This window comes from Seriola dumerili, unplaced genomic scaffold (genome assembly GCF_002260705.1).
Source record: "Seriola dumerili isolate Sdu_G_001 unplaced genomic scaffold, Sdu_1.0 BDQW01000811.1, whole genome shotgun sequence".
NCBI classification, from domain to species: domain Eukaryota; kingdom Metazoa; phylum Chordata; class Actinopteri; order Carangiformes; family Carangidae; genus Seriola; species Seriola dumerili.
In genome coordinates this window covers 211,958-228,532 of record NW_019175066.1, presented here as the reverse complement: position 1 = coordinate 228,532, position 16,575 = coordinate 211,958, and the positions used below count along the sequence as shown (strand labels likewise).

At 42.4% G+C, this 16,575-nt stretch overlaps 1 protein-coding gene across 1 annotated transcript; it reads left to right on the top strand.

The window, feature by feature from the left end:
* The first annotated feature begins 1,933 nt into the window (after positions 1-1,933).
* On the top strand, positions 1,934-15,973 carry tc2n (tandem C2 domains, nuclear). Its single transcript, XM_022766132.1, has 12 exons — positions 1,934-2,019; positions 2,941-3,015; positions 3,094-3,297; positions 3,445-3,615; positions 4,105-4,184; positions 6,846-6,915; positions 7,871-7,971; positions 9,002-9,118; positions 9,339-9,530; positions 13,447-13,561; positions 13,644-13,843; positions 14,745-15,973. Exons 2-12 carry the CDS (start codon positions 2,949-2,951, stop codon positions 14,853-14,855), a joined length of 1,428 nt encoding a protein of 475 aa, XP_022621853.1. The 5' UTR covers positions 1,934-2,019; positions 2,941-2,948; the 3' UTR covers positions 14,856-15,973.
* The last annotated feature ends 602 nt before the right edge of the window (positions 15,974-16,575 follow it).

The following is a 16,575-nucleotide window of genomic DNA, read 5'->3' as shown; positions in this document are numbered from 1 at the left end:
CTGCAGAGGCTCGTGTCAGTGCACTACGCTGACCTGCTTCTCACTAGTGTCACACACACACACACACCGACGGTCACATGCATGTGTATACACACACACACACGCACGCACGCATGCACACACACACACACACACACACACACACACACACACACACACACACACACTTGTCTGTGAATGTCCATCCGGTCAGAGAAGCTGTGGAGGAGCCTGGTGGAGGAGCTGGAGGAGAACAGGTTATCTGAGCAGAAGTGTAATTGTGTATTTGGAGCGGCGATATTTGAAATGATGTAACAATCAAGTCCATTAACTGAATTATTGATCACAGTTTCTTTTTTTAGACCAATAAATGTCTTCACCACACGACTGTCCCCGGCGTGAGCCGCCTCCTGAACTCTGCTTTGGGTTTATGATGTCACATGTTTTGGGGGGAACAGCAAGAAATTAAATCAAATATATTTTGGGAACATTAGAATAAATTTGGGGGATTTTAACAAACTGTGGGACAGTATATTGGGGGGGGGGGTTTGGGTGTCCACAAAAACTATTATTATCGTTATAGCAACAAATCTTGGAGTATTAAATATGAACATTTGGATTTGGGGTGAACTAACAAACCTATGGGTTATTTCCAATCAAACGGTTGTGGGATTAAATCAAGTCTTTGAAGCAGCACAGGAACATTGTGTCAGATTTGTGGATTATGGAAAACTAATATTCAAATATTTGGGACCTTTAACAATTAATAAAGTTTGAGGTGGATTTTCACTAAATGTCCTCAACACGTTTTTACAGTATTTTTATGTCACTATAAGAAGGTGTAAATGTACGGAAGAGGATTAAAGGACATACGGGTTTTTTCTATAAATTTGACTTTTTTTCTGAATTTTGAGATTAAAGTCAGAAAAAAAAAATTAAATAAATAAAAGACAGGGAGAGGATCTCGATTAAGGAAGAGGAAAATAAAATAACAGTGAACATGGCTTTGTCCGGGAATTAGAGAGTCAGAGAGGGAGAGAGAGAGAGCGAGAGAGAGCGAGAGAGAGCGAGAGAGAGCGAGAGAGAGCGAGAGAGAGCGAGAGAGAGCGAGAGAGAGCGAGAGAGAGCGAGAGAGAGCGAGAGAGAGCGAGAGAGAGCGAGAGAGAGCGAGAGAGAGCGAGAGAGAGCGAGAGAGAGCGAGAGAGAGCGAGAGAGAGCGAGAGAGAGCGAGAGAGAGCGAGAGAGAGCGAGAGAGAGCGAGAGAGAGCGAGAGAGAGCGAGAGAGAGCGAGAGAGAGCGAGAGAGAGCGAGAGAGAGCGAGAGAGAGCGAGAGAGAGCGAGAGAGAGCGAGAGAGAGCGAGAGAGAGCGAGAGAGAGCGAGAGAGAGCGAGAGAGAGCGAGAGAGAGCGAGAGAGAGCGAGAGAGAGCGAGAGAGAGCGAGAGAGAGCGAGAGAGAGCGAGAGAGAGCGAGAGAGAGCGAGAGAGAGCGAGAGAGAGCGAGAGAGAGCGAGAGAGAGCGAGAGAGAGCGAGAGAGAGCGAGAGAGAGCGAGAGAGAGCGAGAGAGAGCGAGAGAGAGCGAGAGAGAGCGAGAGAGAGCGAGAGAGAGCGAGAGAGAGCGAGAGAGAGCGAGAGAGAGCGAGAGAGAGCGAGAGAGAGCGAGAGAGAGCGAGAGAGAGCGAGAGAGAGCGAGAGAGAGCGAGAGAGAGCGAGAGAGAGCGAGAGAGAGCGAGAGAGAGCGAGAGAGAGCGAGAGAGAGCGAGAGAGAGCGAGAGAGAGCGAGAGAGAGCGAGAGAGAGCGAGAGAGAGCGAGAGAGAGCGAGAGAGAGCGAGAGAGAGCGAGAGAGAGCGAGAGAGAGCGAGAGAGAGCGAGAGAGAGCGAGAGAGAGCGAGAGAGAGCGAGAGAGAGCGAGAGAGAGCGAGAGAGAGAGAGAGAGCACAGTAAACCTGAGCTCCGTGGCATTTCTCGTCAGTCGGTGAGAGAATGAGCTGCTGCTCTGGATCTACAAACTTTCCCTCCTCTCAGTGAAGACAGCGCGCGGGTAAGTGTCTGTCTCTGATGATTACATGTGATTATTGGTGTTTGATCAATGAGCCGAAGTGACACCGACGTAAAATTCCTTCCTGAAGAACGAAGCAGAAACAAACGCCACAAGGTCAAACGTGTCGGTGGAGCCGTGAGTTCAGGGCTCCTGAAATAATTGATCACTTCCTGTCGAACAGTCTCTCATTAACCGTATTAAGCTCTTTTATGATCAAAGTTTCATCTCAGCTGCAGCAGTGTTTCCTCTCTGATTAGCATCTTCACTATTTACTCTAACAAATGTATATTTCTCTGTCAAATCTAAGGCTCTATTAGAACAACGAACTTTTTGGAGCATTATTACATATTCTGGGATTATATCAACATGTGGAGGCGCTGTAACGAATTTGGAGATCCTGGGATAAACACCTTTTACTGGTTCTGTATGAAATCTGGGGAATGTGGGAACTACAGCATCTTTATGTCCTGAAAACATCTGGAACAAAGTGTGGGATCGTATGAAATGAAATATTTGGGGAGTAAATTAGAGATTATGGTGCAAAAGTAAGAAGTTTTAAGATTTGAACAACAGATTATTTGAGGCAAGTGGAATATGTTTTGGGTTATTGTCACTTTTTTCATTCAAGAAAAGTAGAAAAATTTGGGGTTTATATGAAATTGTACATTTTGAGGCTTTTGGGGGAAGTTTGATTTCTGCAGCAGCATGAGTGACCACTGGAGCAACGCTGGGGATTCCTGTAAATCTACTCACCTGTATTGGAGGGGCAATAACAGACTTTGGTGATTTGAGGTCACCGGTGCAGATTTCGGGATTCAGAGTGTTATCAAGTCCCAGAGCAGCTCGTTCCAGCCCTGGTGGCACAGTTTACTGTGTGAACTGTAATTTCCACTTACTATTCCAATATTGAAATAATTCCAGTTGCAGCCATGGAGTGCGTCAAAAACTGCTGCAAGAACTTCATGAAGAAAAAGGGGAAGGAGCAGGAGACCCAAGGTAAGCTGCTGCCTGCACGGCTGCATGTCAAACAGCTTCGACAGGCCGTTTAGTTTCTGACTTTCCTGTGCTTTCAAGTGATCAAACTGAAGATGCCCCCTAACAAGGCAGCGGCCTCAGGGCGGGAGTCAGATGAAGGGAGGAGGGGGGTCACAGAGGATTACCTCCTGTCCAAGCTGCCCCCCGACGGCAGAGAGGTGCCGTTCGTCCTGCCGACCTTCAGGGCCTCCTACATCCAGCCCCAAGGCTCCCGCTTCCCCAACTTCCAGTCCGGCCTGCAGAGTATGTACCACCTGACGAACCTCATCAACAACATCAAGAGCGGCCACAGAGCTCCGTGCATCTCAGCTTCAGTTTAACCTCACACCTGATGGCACAGGAGACGAGGAGGATATCCTGTCTCTAAATGAATCTGCTCTCTGTCTGCAGGTTCGGCCCGCTGCACGTACGCAGAGAGGAAGGCGGAGCTTTTGAGCTCTGGTCACTTAACCTACAGCCCAGAGTCCGGCCTCCATCGGGGTCAGATGGTCGAGTACATCTCCCCCGGCTCGACCCGCCGCGACAACCTGAACAGCAGAAACTCCGGTCCACAGAGCCCAGGTAGAGCAGACCACCTGTACACAGCAACCGCACCCCTTCCTCGTTCTCTACTGTTTTCTTTCGTTCTCTGGTGTTTTGTTCCTGGCTTCTATTTTGAAATCTTGGTTTCCCTTCACTAAATAAATTCACAGCTCCCTCTTCTCTTGGAAGCTCTGCAGTGGCTCCTTGTATCTACAAAACCTTGACAGTGACAGATACAGTAGAAACTTTCAGACCTGTTCACCTGCACGTCACAATGTTGGACTTTTTACTTTCTTTTCATTTTTGAAAGACTTTATAACGACATTAGATTATATATATATATATATATATATAAAGTTTGTGTACACACATAAACTACAGCCAAACATGGTGTTCACCATTTTGTAATTTACAAAATTTCCAGTGTAAGAAACAGTACGTATGCCTGGATTAACAACAGATCTCTGCAGATGAAACAGAACTTCATTTAAACCATCTTCACATAAACTGCTGGGTTTCTCCTCCCAGGTCGGACTCTGGAGCCGGGCGTCCAGCAGCGTCTGAGCAGCTCCATGTTTGATCTGTCCAGCCCTCAGGGTCACATGCAGGTGAGACGGCTCTCTATCTAATCTGTATTCACACAGCGTTTCTCACCCCGCGTCGACCAAGACTAAATATAGTTTTATAGTTTCCACCGTCCTCAGCAGCCGAGTGGAAAACTGCAAACAGACCAAATAAACTGGTATTTTGATTTAGAGAGGAAGACGTCCTCTCACTCTGAGGAGCTGAAACACAGGCGGGTGTACGGTTTTATGGATGCAGGTAATGATCTGTAAAATGTCATAGATGAACTACTTCTGAAAGTTTTGAAATTTAAACAATTATTGGCATTTAAATATGAGTCTTTATTAATAGTAAAAACGAGAAATCGAGTAACAGTACTGTAGCAGTACGGAGGCCCAGATGTGACATAAAGCAGACGTTTGGAAAACTGGAAATTATTAAGTGAATGTACAAAGACCCAAAATAAAAAACTAAGTAGTTAAAAACAAATATTTGATTCAAATAAACCAAGATGATTAAAAAAAACTTTTCAGTTTAGACCGACTGAGATTAAAGGAACAGTTCAACAGTTTGAGAGACAGACTTTCTCTCCACTAATTAAGAGACAAGATTAATATCAGTCTCATATCTGTCTGTTAAATATGAAGCTATGGCCGGCAGCTTGTTTGCTGCTGTCGTTAAATTAATGAAATAAATGAAGTGTGAAACTGACGTGGTGTGGTTTTATGAGGAGTTATTTGTCAGACAATTTTTTTTTTTGGCTGGGTCTGTAACTTCCTGGAGTCTCCGCCAACATTCATAACACCTAACATCTGGTAAAACCACAATGTGTCCTTTCAAGGCCTTTTCTCACACTTTGTTTCCGGGTGAAACGATGGAGACGTAGCGTGTTGATTAGTTGATTAGTTGATTAGTTGATTAGTTGGCGAGTTTTCAAGGTTCTGGATGATGGATTTCGTCACCCATCAGTCGAGACAGGCTAGCTGCTTCCAGTCTTTATGCTAAGCTAAGCTAACCAGGTGCTGGCTGTAGCTTCATATTTCCCATTTAGCCAAGAGTGGCATCGAAGTGTCGAACTGTTCCTTTAACGATAAGTAGATAAGTTCAATTTGAAAGATATTTTTTTACCAACTGATCTGAGGTTGATGTTGTTTTCTTTCTTTTTTAACAATGGTCTTTTTACACTCTTTTAATTATATAACTGTCATTTTTTGATGCATTCAGTCATTAAGGTTCCATGTAACTGTTCTGGAAATCAATTTTTAAAAATGATGATGTGGTGAATTCAGCACTCCCTGAATCTACTTGTTTGCCACGTGATTCAGCTCCATCACCTCTGATTAGGAAGGAACCAGTTGATTGTACTGGGCGAAGTGGTGTTTAATCAGTATTACACCAAGGACAACAATGAGTAAGTCTGGGCGTATTTTCTTTGTCATATGAAGGATGTGGTGCAGTGTGTCTGTCAACTATTCATTATCATTTAACACGAGAAGCTGAGTCCGCGTCACAGCCGAACCTCAGTCAACATTACAGTATGCTGCTCGTGTTTAGCATACTCTGAGCTAACATGGAGATACATTAGTATTTCTGTTTTCATATGTTTTGATGTCTGCAGCGGGTGTACGGTTCCAGTTCAGTTAGCTCCAGTGTTTAGTTAGCAACATCCCAGGCAAACAGTCGTAAGGAATGAAAGCACAACAGGTATACAGTTACCTTGGCAATGGATTTATTAGTTAACAAATGAACCGGGGTTTCCACAGTGAAGAAGAGCAGCTAGTCTCGCTTTCAGAGTCGGACTGAACGACTGATGGATTGTCATGAACTCGTGTACAGACAGTTCATAGTCTGAGGAGGATGAACCCTGATGACTTTGGTGATCCTCTGACTTTTCTTTGAGAGACACCTTGTGGTTCACGTTTGTAGTTTTGAGTGAAATGTCACTAACTATTGAGTGGTTATAGTGTGAGACTGTCTCTGCGGCAGGTTGTTATGACCCGTGGTTACGTTTTGTTGCTAGGCGACATCTAGTGGTCGTAGTAAATTATGACAGGAGCGATGAGATGGGTGTCGGTGACGTAGTATAAAGACAGACAACGTCCACGTCAGGAGGAGTTGGTGGTGGAGGGATGAACGTGACGCAGGAGAGCGGCGTTCGTTGTTTCTTTTATCCGCGAGCGTTCGACAAAGTTAACGACGTTGTCAATATTGTAACCGTGGCAACAAGGATCGTCTAATGTTGAGGAAGAACTTACTTTAACCCAAATCATGATGTTTTCCTAAACCTAACCAAGCCGTGACCGCTACTGCAGTAACCACGACGGCGGTGTGTCGTGTGTTTATTATGGTAACCATGACAACTGAGGTGCAGTACACATGCTGCCGTAGGGGGCGCTGTTTCAGGAGACACTGAAATAGTGCAGATGTTCATGTCCTCCTCAGGGTGAATCACGATCCTCCGACTTTCCATCGAACATCATCATCAAAATCAGCAAATCATCAAAATGTTTACTTTGTCCAGTACTGTGGTTTATGACCAAATAGCTGCATGCTAACATGCTAAGCTAAGATGGAGGAACATTATAATGTTCTGAAGTTAGCATTTAGCTCAAGACAGCGGCAAACAAGTGGGAAACAATGAGTGAACCTGTCCTGACTTTCTCCTGTGTGTGTGTGTGTGTGTGTGTGTTTGGGTTCATGTGCAGCGCTTTGACTCCGTGTCCAGTGTCCTCAGCAGCACGTCCTCAGTGATGGGCTCCATTGAAAGCAGCCTCGGTAACTGGAACACAGATTTATCTCCTCTTTCCTTTTCAAACTTTCTCTTTGGGTCTGCTCCGTCCACCGGCCTCCTCTTCTTAGTGAGGAAAGAAAAAGAAAAAGGCCTCTTACCCCCCCCCACACCCCGACGTGACTAAGTCTGATTAAGATCACTCTGCATTGTGCAAACCTGAAAGGCCGGCCGCACTAATCACCTCCAAAGGTTTTCACTTCAGTCCATCATTCAAAATCAGAGATAAGCTTTCTCACATAAAGACTGTGTTATTCAACGCAGAGAATCAGCTCAGCTTCGTCATCGTCATAATTAAATCACTTGTATGACGATAATGTTTTTTCTTTCCATCATGTTGTATGTTGCTTCCATAAAGTGTCAAGGTCGTGCACTGCCGCAACCTTGACACTTTATGAATCATAAATAAACAATTATTAACAAGTTATATTGATGCAGGCTCACTATTTGGCAAGATCAAGTGGTACCACTTTACAGTAAGACTACCCTTAGAAAGATTCAGTCTTACTAATGAGTTACTACCATTTATAACTGTCTTGTTTTAAAGTGTTTTTAATGAGTTACAACAAGAGTAGCATTAGGTAGTAACTCATTAGTAAGATTAATGAGTAGTGAGCGTTAGCTTGATCTCGCCAAATAGTGAGCCTTCATCAATGTATGAAAACTGTGTTATAATTTGTTTATAATTGTTTGTTTATGATTATAAAGTGTTTAGAATTAACAACCTAATTAAGAACATTTATAAAACCTGTATAAGGGCGGTCTTGGCTTAAAGTGGAACCTAGTGGAAACATAATATGCAGGATCAGATGTATATAGCTGTTTGGTTTAGCAGTGTCTGTAGAAAGTGACTTTAAACTGTAAATATATTTATATAATGACATTATATCATGTGATTTGTTCATGTTGTGCTGTTTTCCTCTGGATTCCCAAACATCACAGAGTCCATCACCCTGTCTGGGGACGAACGTGAGCTGGGGAAGGTATGTGTCCGACTCAGCTACCAGGAGGCTCTGGAGCAGGTGTGGATCACTCTGGTCCAGGTAAGGTTACACGCCGAGCGAAGCGGGACAGAAACCTCCATTGTGCTCCGCTGTAACATTTCTCAACAGACGCTTTGTTCGTCCAGAACACAGGTTTCTGTTCGCTCCTCTCACTGCTCTATTAACTTTGGCTCAGACGGTCAGGAGGTGGATTTTTAAGGAGCAGAACTGAACTGACTGATGTTGACACACAGAGAACCGGAGGCAGAGTGCGTTCAGTCGAGTTTACTTCTCAGAAATGGGTTTTTATTTCACCCCAAAAACACGTGGAAAATACAAATGAATAAAAGCAAATGATGTAAATAACTGGGCCTTTAAAAGAGGTCAGCCAAAACAGAAATCTACTCAAAAAATACTGCTTACAAAACAGGACCTTACCTCAACATGTACGCCTCTTTTGGACAAACCAGGAAGTAGGACTGACACGGCAGACACGGAAACTCAAAGACAAAGAGAAGTTAATTATTTCAAACTCGATTACAGAACAATGTAAACTAAATGTGTTTAGAATAATACAGCGTGGTGTCAAAGTGCAACGATAAAAAAAATTCAAAACCAAACAAACTGTGATTGTGTTTAATGTAACTTGATACGCTGCAAAGAAAACTAACACTGTGGTCATGATGTGGCAGAGTGTGTGTCTTTGGATGTGTATGTTGAGTGTGGTGAGGCCGGATGAGTAGTATCATATTACCGCATTAGTTTTATGCAGAGACGTTCTCTAGTTCGGGTTTCGTTTTCACTGTGGCACTTGAACTATCCATTGGGGCATTTGGATGATCAAACATTGGCTTTGGGGTCTCACAAATGCCCCCGATTGTTGTGTGTCATTACGTCAAAAATGGAGCAAAATCTGCTTAAACAAAAGGTGCTTTAAACATTAAAGCACCTTTTGTTTCTAACAATATTAAACTCGGTAACAGTCAAACAGAGCAGTTTGTCCCACACCTGTTTGCCTAAGAGTACTTCAGCCTATAAATAGATCTGACCTGCCTCGGCTGACACTTTATTTTTCCTCTTTTCTCGTCAGTGTTCAGACCTCAACCTTCCTCCGGATGGAGTGGAACAACAAAAGATTGGATTTAAAGGCATCATCACCATCCCCAAACCCATTCAGTTCAAGAGCTCAACTAAAGAGTCCTGTCAGGTAACAACCTTCTCTAAACCTGACGCACAAAATCCAGTGGTAAAAAATAAAGCTTTAGGTTTCAGGAGGAGGTTTAACAGGAGGAGTATAACAGGAAATTGACTTGATTTGACCCTTGTGTACAGACACTCTACATTTCCTTTCTTAATATGAAAGTGAGTAGAAGTGAGTGAGTAGAAACGGTCTCTAATCTTCACTTCCTGTTCCTCCTGCTCCTCAGGACGTGTCCTTCATGGAGACCTTTGTGTTCACGCTTCGTCTCAATCAGTTGCGCTGCAGCGCTTTAGTGCTGCGGCTGCAGACTCACAACCCCAGGAAACGCACCGCGGCGGAGTGCGTCCTCTCCCTGCGACAGCTCGGCCCTCAGGAGACGGACCACTGGCTCGACCTCAACCCTCCGTCCAAATCCTCTGTGAGTGTTGCCTTCACACGTCATGAGTCGGGCCCATGTTCAGTCTGATGTCCGGTTTTTGTTTCCACCGCCTTGTTTTTCTGCCACCGACGTTGAAACGGTTTTTACAAGATAACCAGGAATTATAGAGTTATTGTCTCAAACCAGAAGCAATTTATAAAAGAAGAATTTATTTTGGCTTTACAGCAAGTGATTAGTTCAGTTCAGCAAGTGCAAAACTTCAATGTTTCCCTTGGTTTACCTCCAGGTGTCATGTAGTTTAAGATTTATTCGTTAATCAGGTGTTGCTGACGCTGATATCGGTGCGCTGGAAAACCCAGGTTTATTTATCATGGCTGATAGTGGGTTTCAGCCTGTGTCTGTTTGGGAGGAGATTATGACAAAATTTCACACAAATGTCTAATAGGATAAAAACGATGAAGCGATCACGGGTCAACTTCACTGTACGATCATTTTTATTAAGTTCCTTCAAAGTCTTCAGTATATGAGTCTAGAATAGACATGGATGGAAACTGCAGCTTGACTCGTTGGCAGAGGCGTACGACCATGTGGTCCTCATTCTAGTCAATGGATTTACTGAGTGACCGACCAACAACTTACACTGCCACCCAAGCTGCTAGCATGGCTTAAAACATTCACACAGAAGCTTTAAGTTCCTCTGGGTTTAGTTTTGACCAAGTGTCAAACTCCAGGGCTGAAAAATGAAGCATCAACACTGAAGAACCAGAAGCTGCAGTTCCTCTAATGGCCCCTAGAGTCTGGCTCCAACAGTGAGTCAGTCCCCATAGACTCCCATGTTAAAATGTCCAACTTTACAGCAGAAATCAACATGTTTACAGCCTGGTACAAAAACTGTTTTGGTCTCTAGAGATAATTTCCTCCATCATGACACCTGTTTATATAACTCACCTGTTTACATTTTATTAAGGACTAAAGTTATGGAGGATTGAGGGCGTGGCCTGTTTGAGTGACAGGTGGGTGAGCGTATACCTGCCGCAAACCGGCATGCACAAAGTCTCAGCTGCACACACGCCCCGCCCATTTGGATTAACTGGGAGTTAGGGGCATAGTCAGGCACTGCCAAGATGGCGACGGTGGAGCAGCTCACTCTGAGCTTCAGAAACCTGTGGGTAACTTCACAGACGCTACATCCATCTTTATTTACATATTCACATACATATTTACATATTTTTATGGTTTTGACCTGTTTTTTCCCCCAGTTTAGTCCCGATCATGATCATGGATTTGAGCTTAACTTTAAAATGCGAAGAGTAAAGTCAGAATTTGCCTTACATATGGCAACATGACAAGTGAAAGTTAGAATTAACTGCAGAAGAACAAACAGTGAATGATGTTTGCCGACTCATGACGTCCAGCAGTCTAAATAATCAGTGCTAGGTTTGGTGTCCAGCCTTCATCATGGCTCCCTGCCTAATATTTTCTCGGTTGTAGCAGCTGATATTGTCGTACTCGCCGTCCAGCTGTTGAGGCCAGGAGGAAAAACTCTGTGTGGGAATATTCCAGACTTTTACTACTTATTCTCTTCACCATTTCCTCTGTTGGCTTCTGTCTTTTATCACCACTTTGTATGTGCACAGTAAATAAGAACAAAGCACTGTGTGTGCCTCATAAAACTGTCCCCATGATGCATTGCAGCCCAGTGGCATGTACCGTACCGACCTTATGTTGTTGCATAATCACGGCAAAAAAGAGAAAGTGGATTCATTATGAAGAGAAATTGGGAAACAGGCTTTTATTAAAGAAAGAAAGGCGAGTGCGGATTCTGGAATCGTAAGATGTGAAAAGTAGGTCAAACCTCAAACCACTTCAACAGCAGAGAGTGGTTCTGTTGATAAATGGATGCATGTCTGGCCGATGACAGTAAAATGTGAACTGTTTCTGCACTTAGGGGATCAGACAGTGAATCGTCATTAAGCTCTCACAGGGACAGCTTCATTCAGTCAGTGATTTGACCCATCTGGTGGACACAAAAGACTCAGATTGTCCAAATCAACGATCACTCGGTGGAAGCTCTTAAGAGCCAAGACAGCTGAGGTTGTGGAAATCTGTTACAAGAGAAATATCAGCAGCATTTGGAAAAGACGCAGTGCAGCTGGCGGCCGAAGATGAATCACACAAGACTACGAAGTCTATACAGCGCTACAGTGCTAGCAGCTCTGTGTGGGGCTTTAAGCTAAAATTAGCATGCTAACATGCCATATGACATAAATGTCCCACAAATTATTGACTTCGAAATGTCAGAGCTTCTTTAAACGCCCCACGGTTTAAGTGGTGTTCAACACGCACACAGAAATGTAACCTATGGGTTTCCATATATGTCACATATAAGAGGATTTATTATGATCACATATAGACTTCCTCTGGATAAATGAAGATATAAGTTTGTCACATATAAGAAATATACAAAGTAAAATCTATATTATGAATTTTTATATATAACATGTTGCAACCATATGTGTTAACAATATATAATATTATATATATTTAATTTATATGTGCTATATTTATTAAATATGTTTATATATGTTTTTCTTATTCATTTCTCATTCACTACGTATATATATATATATATATATATATATTTATATATATCATTAAATATAATTCATATATGAAAATACTGGTTATTACATTTGCATATAGGAATGATAACATACTGATGTTTAGCAGCAACAAAATTACAGTTGCAGCTGATGGGAGAGTCATTATATTTGCAGATATTTAGTCATAAACCAAATTGGACAGATTCAAATTTTGACCAGATGCAACTAGATAAAAAAATCAGGGGATCATCAAAGTTAATAGAGTTTACTGAGAGGCACATGAATGTCACAAAAATACAAAATCCATCAAAAAGTTGAAGAGAAATTTCATTCTGGGCCAAAGTGATGCACCAGCTAACACGGCTAAAAACACAACACTGTATATTAGTAGGATTAACACAGTGTTAATCTGCTCTGTATAAAGTCTGTTACAAAATAAAGTTTTAAAATCTGAATCTCACTAGAAAGATGTAATTTTCAAGAATGAAACTACTTGCTTTTGTAAGAATTCAATATATCTGGATACTACAGCGTAATTATCTTAAAAGTCAAATGTAATACGACAGACCGACGCTCATCTCTCCACTTTGTTCTGGAGTTAAATAACTGGCCTGGTGGGGGTTCCCCAGATTAAAGGTCAAAATATTAAACACCTCAAACTGCATGTTTGATGACAAAACATGGACGGTTGATGCACTTTGTAGATTCTTCTTGCCTTTTAAGATCATTACATCTTTTCGGCTTTTAATTAAAGGTCACTCTGTTGAGGCTTTAAGGTCACAAACTCCAACAGTTTAGCTCCCAATTTGACACCAAACAACCGTCCTGACGGAGAACACTCATTGTCCTGAGGGGAGAGCTGTGATTAAAGGTCAAAACTCTGAGCGCCTGTAGCTGCTGTAGCGCCCGTCCACTTTTGATAAAACCTGATTATAGATGATGCATCTTGGAAGATAAAATGTTTATTTGATGCTGGTTACATCTTTGGTTCTCGGTGTCCATGTTCATTCCAGAAGAAAACGCTGCCCTGCTTCCTGCGTATGTGCCACCAGGGAAATAATATAATAATATATGAGAAAAAAGCTAAAAGTTATAAACTGATATCTTCATGTATCCAGAGGATGTATATATGTGATGATCATAAATCATTATTATATGTGACACGTATGGAAACATTAATCTTTATACAGGGACCTGTCAGTAAAGGAAGAGGAGAAACACCAAAATAAAAGCTCTCTGAATTTGGGTAGGGAGAAAGAAAAGAAGAGATTTTTTTATTGTGAAAAATTCTTTGTTTTTAGACACAATCTGAGATGCACATTTAAAGATACTGATTGAATTTGGTGTTTCAGGTGTGTCACTCTGAGCTGCATCTCACCAGCTGCTTTCAGCCGGTCAACAGCCGCATCCAGCTCCAGATCCTTGCCGCTCAAAACCTCCCAGCATCCTCCTCACCGCTCGCCCAAGGTAGGTGTGACTGGTGAACGGTCCCGGATGTCTTCCATGAGTGACCGTGTGGCTGGTCTTAGTAACTGCTGTCGTTCTGCAGCGTTTTTTGTCAAGGCGGAGATGCACCAGTTGGGCCGGACGGTGACGAAGAAGAAGACTCGGGTGATGAAGGCCTCGGGGGGTCAGTGTCAGTGGGCGGAGACTTTTCGCTTCCAACTGGCAGCTTTAGACCACGCCTGCTCGCTGTCCGTCAAACTGTACAGTCGCAGCTCGGTCAGGAGGAAGCAGTGTCTCGGACAGGTGAGGTCATGTGACTCCGCCTTTTACAGGAAAAAAAAAAATATTGTTACATAGCTACCGTTAGCATTAACAGCTGTTTACTTACCAGTCTCTCAGAGAGCTTCACCTGTCATTGTGTTTACAAGACAAGAGGTGATAATACGTCTCTTGAGCAGCGCTACTTCTTCAGGGCTACAGTGACTCGGTATCGGAAAGTGATGAGACAGTCTGAAGGGGCCAGGGCTAGTTGGTTAGCATGCTAACTTTAGGTAGAAGAATACAAATGATAGAAATCGAAGCAAAACAAAAGTAAAGGAATAAAGTTTGGTACTGAACTCACAATGTTTCCTCTAGACTGGTAATTAAACGGCTGTTAATACTAACGTTAGCTACGTTGCGTGAGCAAAACTTACAAATAGCTCATGTAAGAGAAACAAAAATGAATAAAAGAATTCTGTAAATCTGAAATTTCCACTTTTTATTTATTCATCTGATTATAAAATACTGTTTTTGGTAAATTAAAAACTACAACATTTTCGTGCTACATGGCGGCTAATACACCGAAAAGCACCTTAATTATTTGAAGCTGTTTTAAAAACGTTCACATCCCAGAACAAATAACTTCTAAAACTAACGAACTTCCTGTCATTAAAACGGACATCAGCTCAAAGTATCAGCAGCGACGTTAATGTCAACATTTACTGAGAAAAGAAAAAAAATATCACCTTTATTCACGTTCAAACATTAGCTAACGTTAGCCACCGTGAGCTACTGGTCATACCGGACCAAGTTAGGCTGCAACAGTCCCGTATTCTTCGACCCTCATATCTGTAGACAAACATGTGAACTGGACTTTGAATGTGTTTTGATGTTGAGTGACACAAACTGAGGAAATGAACTTGTGTCTGAATGTTTCTCTCAGCTGCAGCTGGGGTTCGACAGCCCCGTCCCAGAGGCTGTGGAGCAGTGGAAGGACATGATGGCTCACCCAGAGAAAGTGGTGGCAGCGTGGCACAGGCTGAGCGCCTCCTAAAACCTCTTCTCCTGACTTCCTCTTTTACGCGCTGCCGACGTCAAGTTTTTCGCGCTGCAGGCCCGAACACGGTCCTGTAACGCTGACGCACAGCTGACTCTGATGGACCGGACTGTGAACTGCTGAGCGAGCTAAGAAATGCCCTGCAGAGCAGATTTCCACAGAGATGCTTCAGGTGGTCAGTGATGGTTTGTAAACGGGGGTTTTGGACGAAGTGTAGACGCTGAAAAAGGTTTTCAACTGTTTTTTTTTTTGTGCAGAAATTGAGGATTTTATTTAAACTACAATAGAGCTTTTGCTTAACTAACAATAATTGAGCCGCAAAACTTATAGCTGTATATAATGCTATGTTTTGTAAGTCACACGTTTTCTGTATATAACTGCTTTTTAGTAAAAAACCTGGTCACTTTGTTTCAGTTTACAAGCAGAGAAAGTGACTGTAATATATACATGTAATGTATAAAAACGTCCATGTTAGCAGTCTGTAAATAAAACACATCTTAAAGGATGACGATGTCAATTCTATATTTTTCTTATTGTCACCACACACACATAAAAAGACCGAAACCAACACTACGCTGGTATATATCTCGTTACTTTCCTGTCCCGTCTCTGACTCTCAGCCTGACCCCAGTGGTTGCTGCTGAATGTCAGTCTTTAAAAATAATTAATATATAGTTTCATTTCTAAAACAGCTGGGATTGTAGTCTTTAGGCAAATATTACTTAAACAGCAGTAGCGACTATTTCTAGCATGTTCCTTTATTACAAAGAAGCACATTCTTTATAATAAAGGAAGATCTCTGAGATGTTTGAACTGTCTCTTGAGAACAATGAAAGAAGGTTTTTCTTGTTGATCAGTTCACGGTTGGTTTTGGTCTTTTCATGGGATTTACTGACAATAAGAAAAATGTAGAGAATCTACAGACTTGTCCTTTAATTCCCTGAAAGGTGAGCGAGAAGGTTTTCCCTTTCCCTAATTTAACTTTACAGGAAGTCATGTTACTGTACAACACTGCAGCGGATGTATCAAACCTTAGCTGTATGCTTCATAAAAAGCACTTTAATTTTTTTTTTTTAAATGTATTTAACGTTTAATGTCGAAAGTTTAATGATTAAAAGCAGGTGTTGTTCTGAAATATGAAATCAGTGAGTGTGTGTTTATTGAAAGAAGTTCAGAAACAGGAGAATCTCTGATATTGGAAGAATTTAAGTTGAACGTGAACGATACAGGAGCTGGTTTGTGGGCGAGGTGCCACATGGAGGGAAAACAGGCCAAGGTCTTCTTCAGCATACAACACACACGGTCTGCAGCACTTGTAAAATGGGTCAACATCCATAAACCGCTGTGTCATTAGTCACTTTTTATTGAAGGGGCCACAGATTGAGAAATGTCAAAGCAAACAGCAGGAGAATCTGCCGCCACAGAGTTTCTGCTCCTGACCCCGGAACATCTTGTTTTTTCCATTTCACCATTTCACCATTTCACCATTTCACCATTTCATTTTCAAGGCAATCTGCTGTAACTGCTGTCGACGGTCGACCTCATCCTCCACATGTGAGGAGTGACGACAGAAAATCAAAACAATCTTTCACCTGCAGCCTTTTGGAAAGTTGAGGAATTTTATTTCAATTGACAGTTTGTTAAGAAACAACAGTTACCAGACATTATCACTGGAAATAAGTGGAATCTGATTCTTTACTCGCAAACAAATGCAAAT

Excerpts from the sequence above, each read along its gene's own strand:
- tc2n (XM_022766132.1), top strand. The coding sequence starts at position 2,949 with ATGGAGTGCGTCAAAAACTGCTGCAAGAACTTCATGAAGAAAAAGGGG. Across the intron at positions 6,916-7,870 it reads CTCCATTGAAAGCAGCCTCG|AGTCCATCACCCTGTCTGGG; the intron begins GTAACTGGAACA and ends CAAACATCACAG. Across the intron at positions 9,119-9,338 it reads CAACTAAAGAGTCCTGTCAG|GACGTGTCCTTCATGGAGAC; the intron begins GTAACAACCTTC and ends CCTGCTCCTCAG.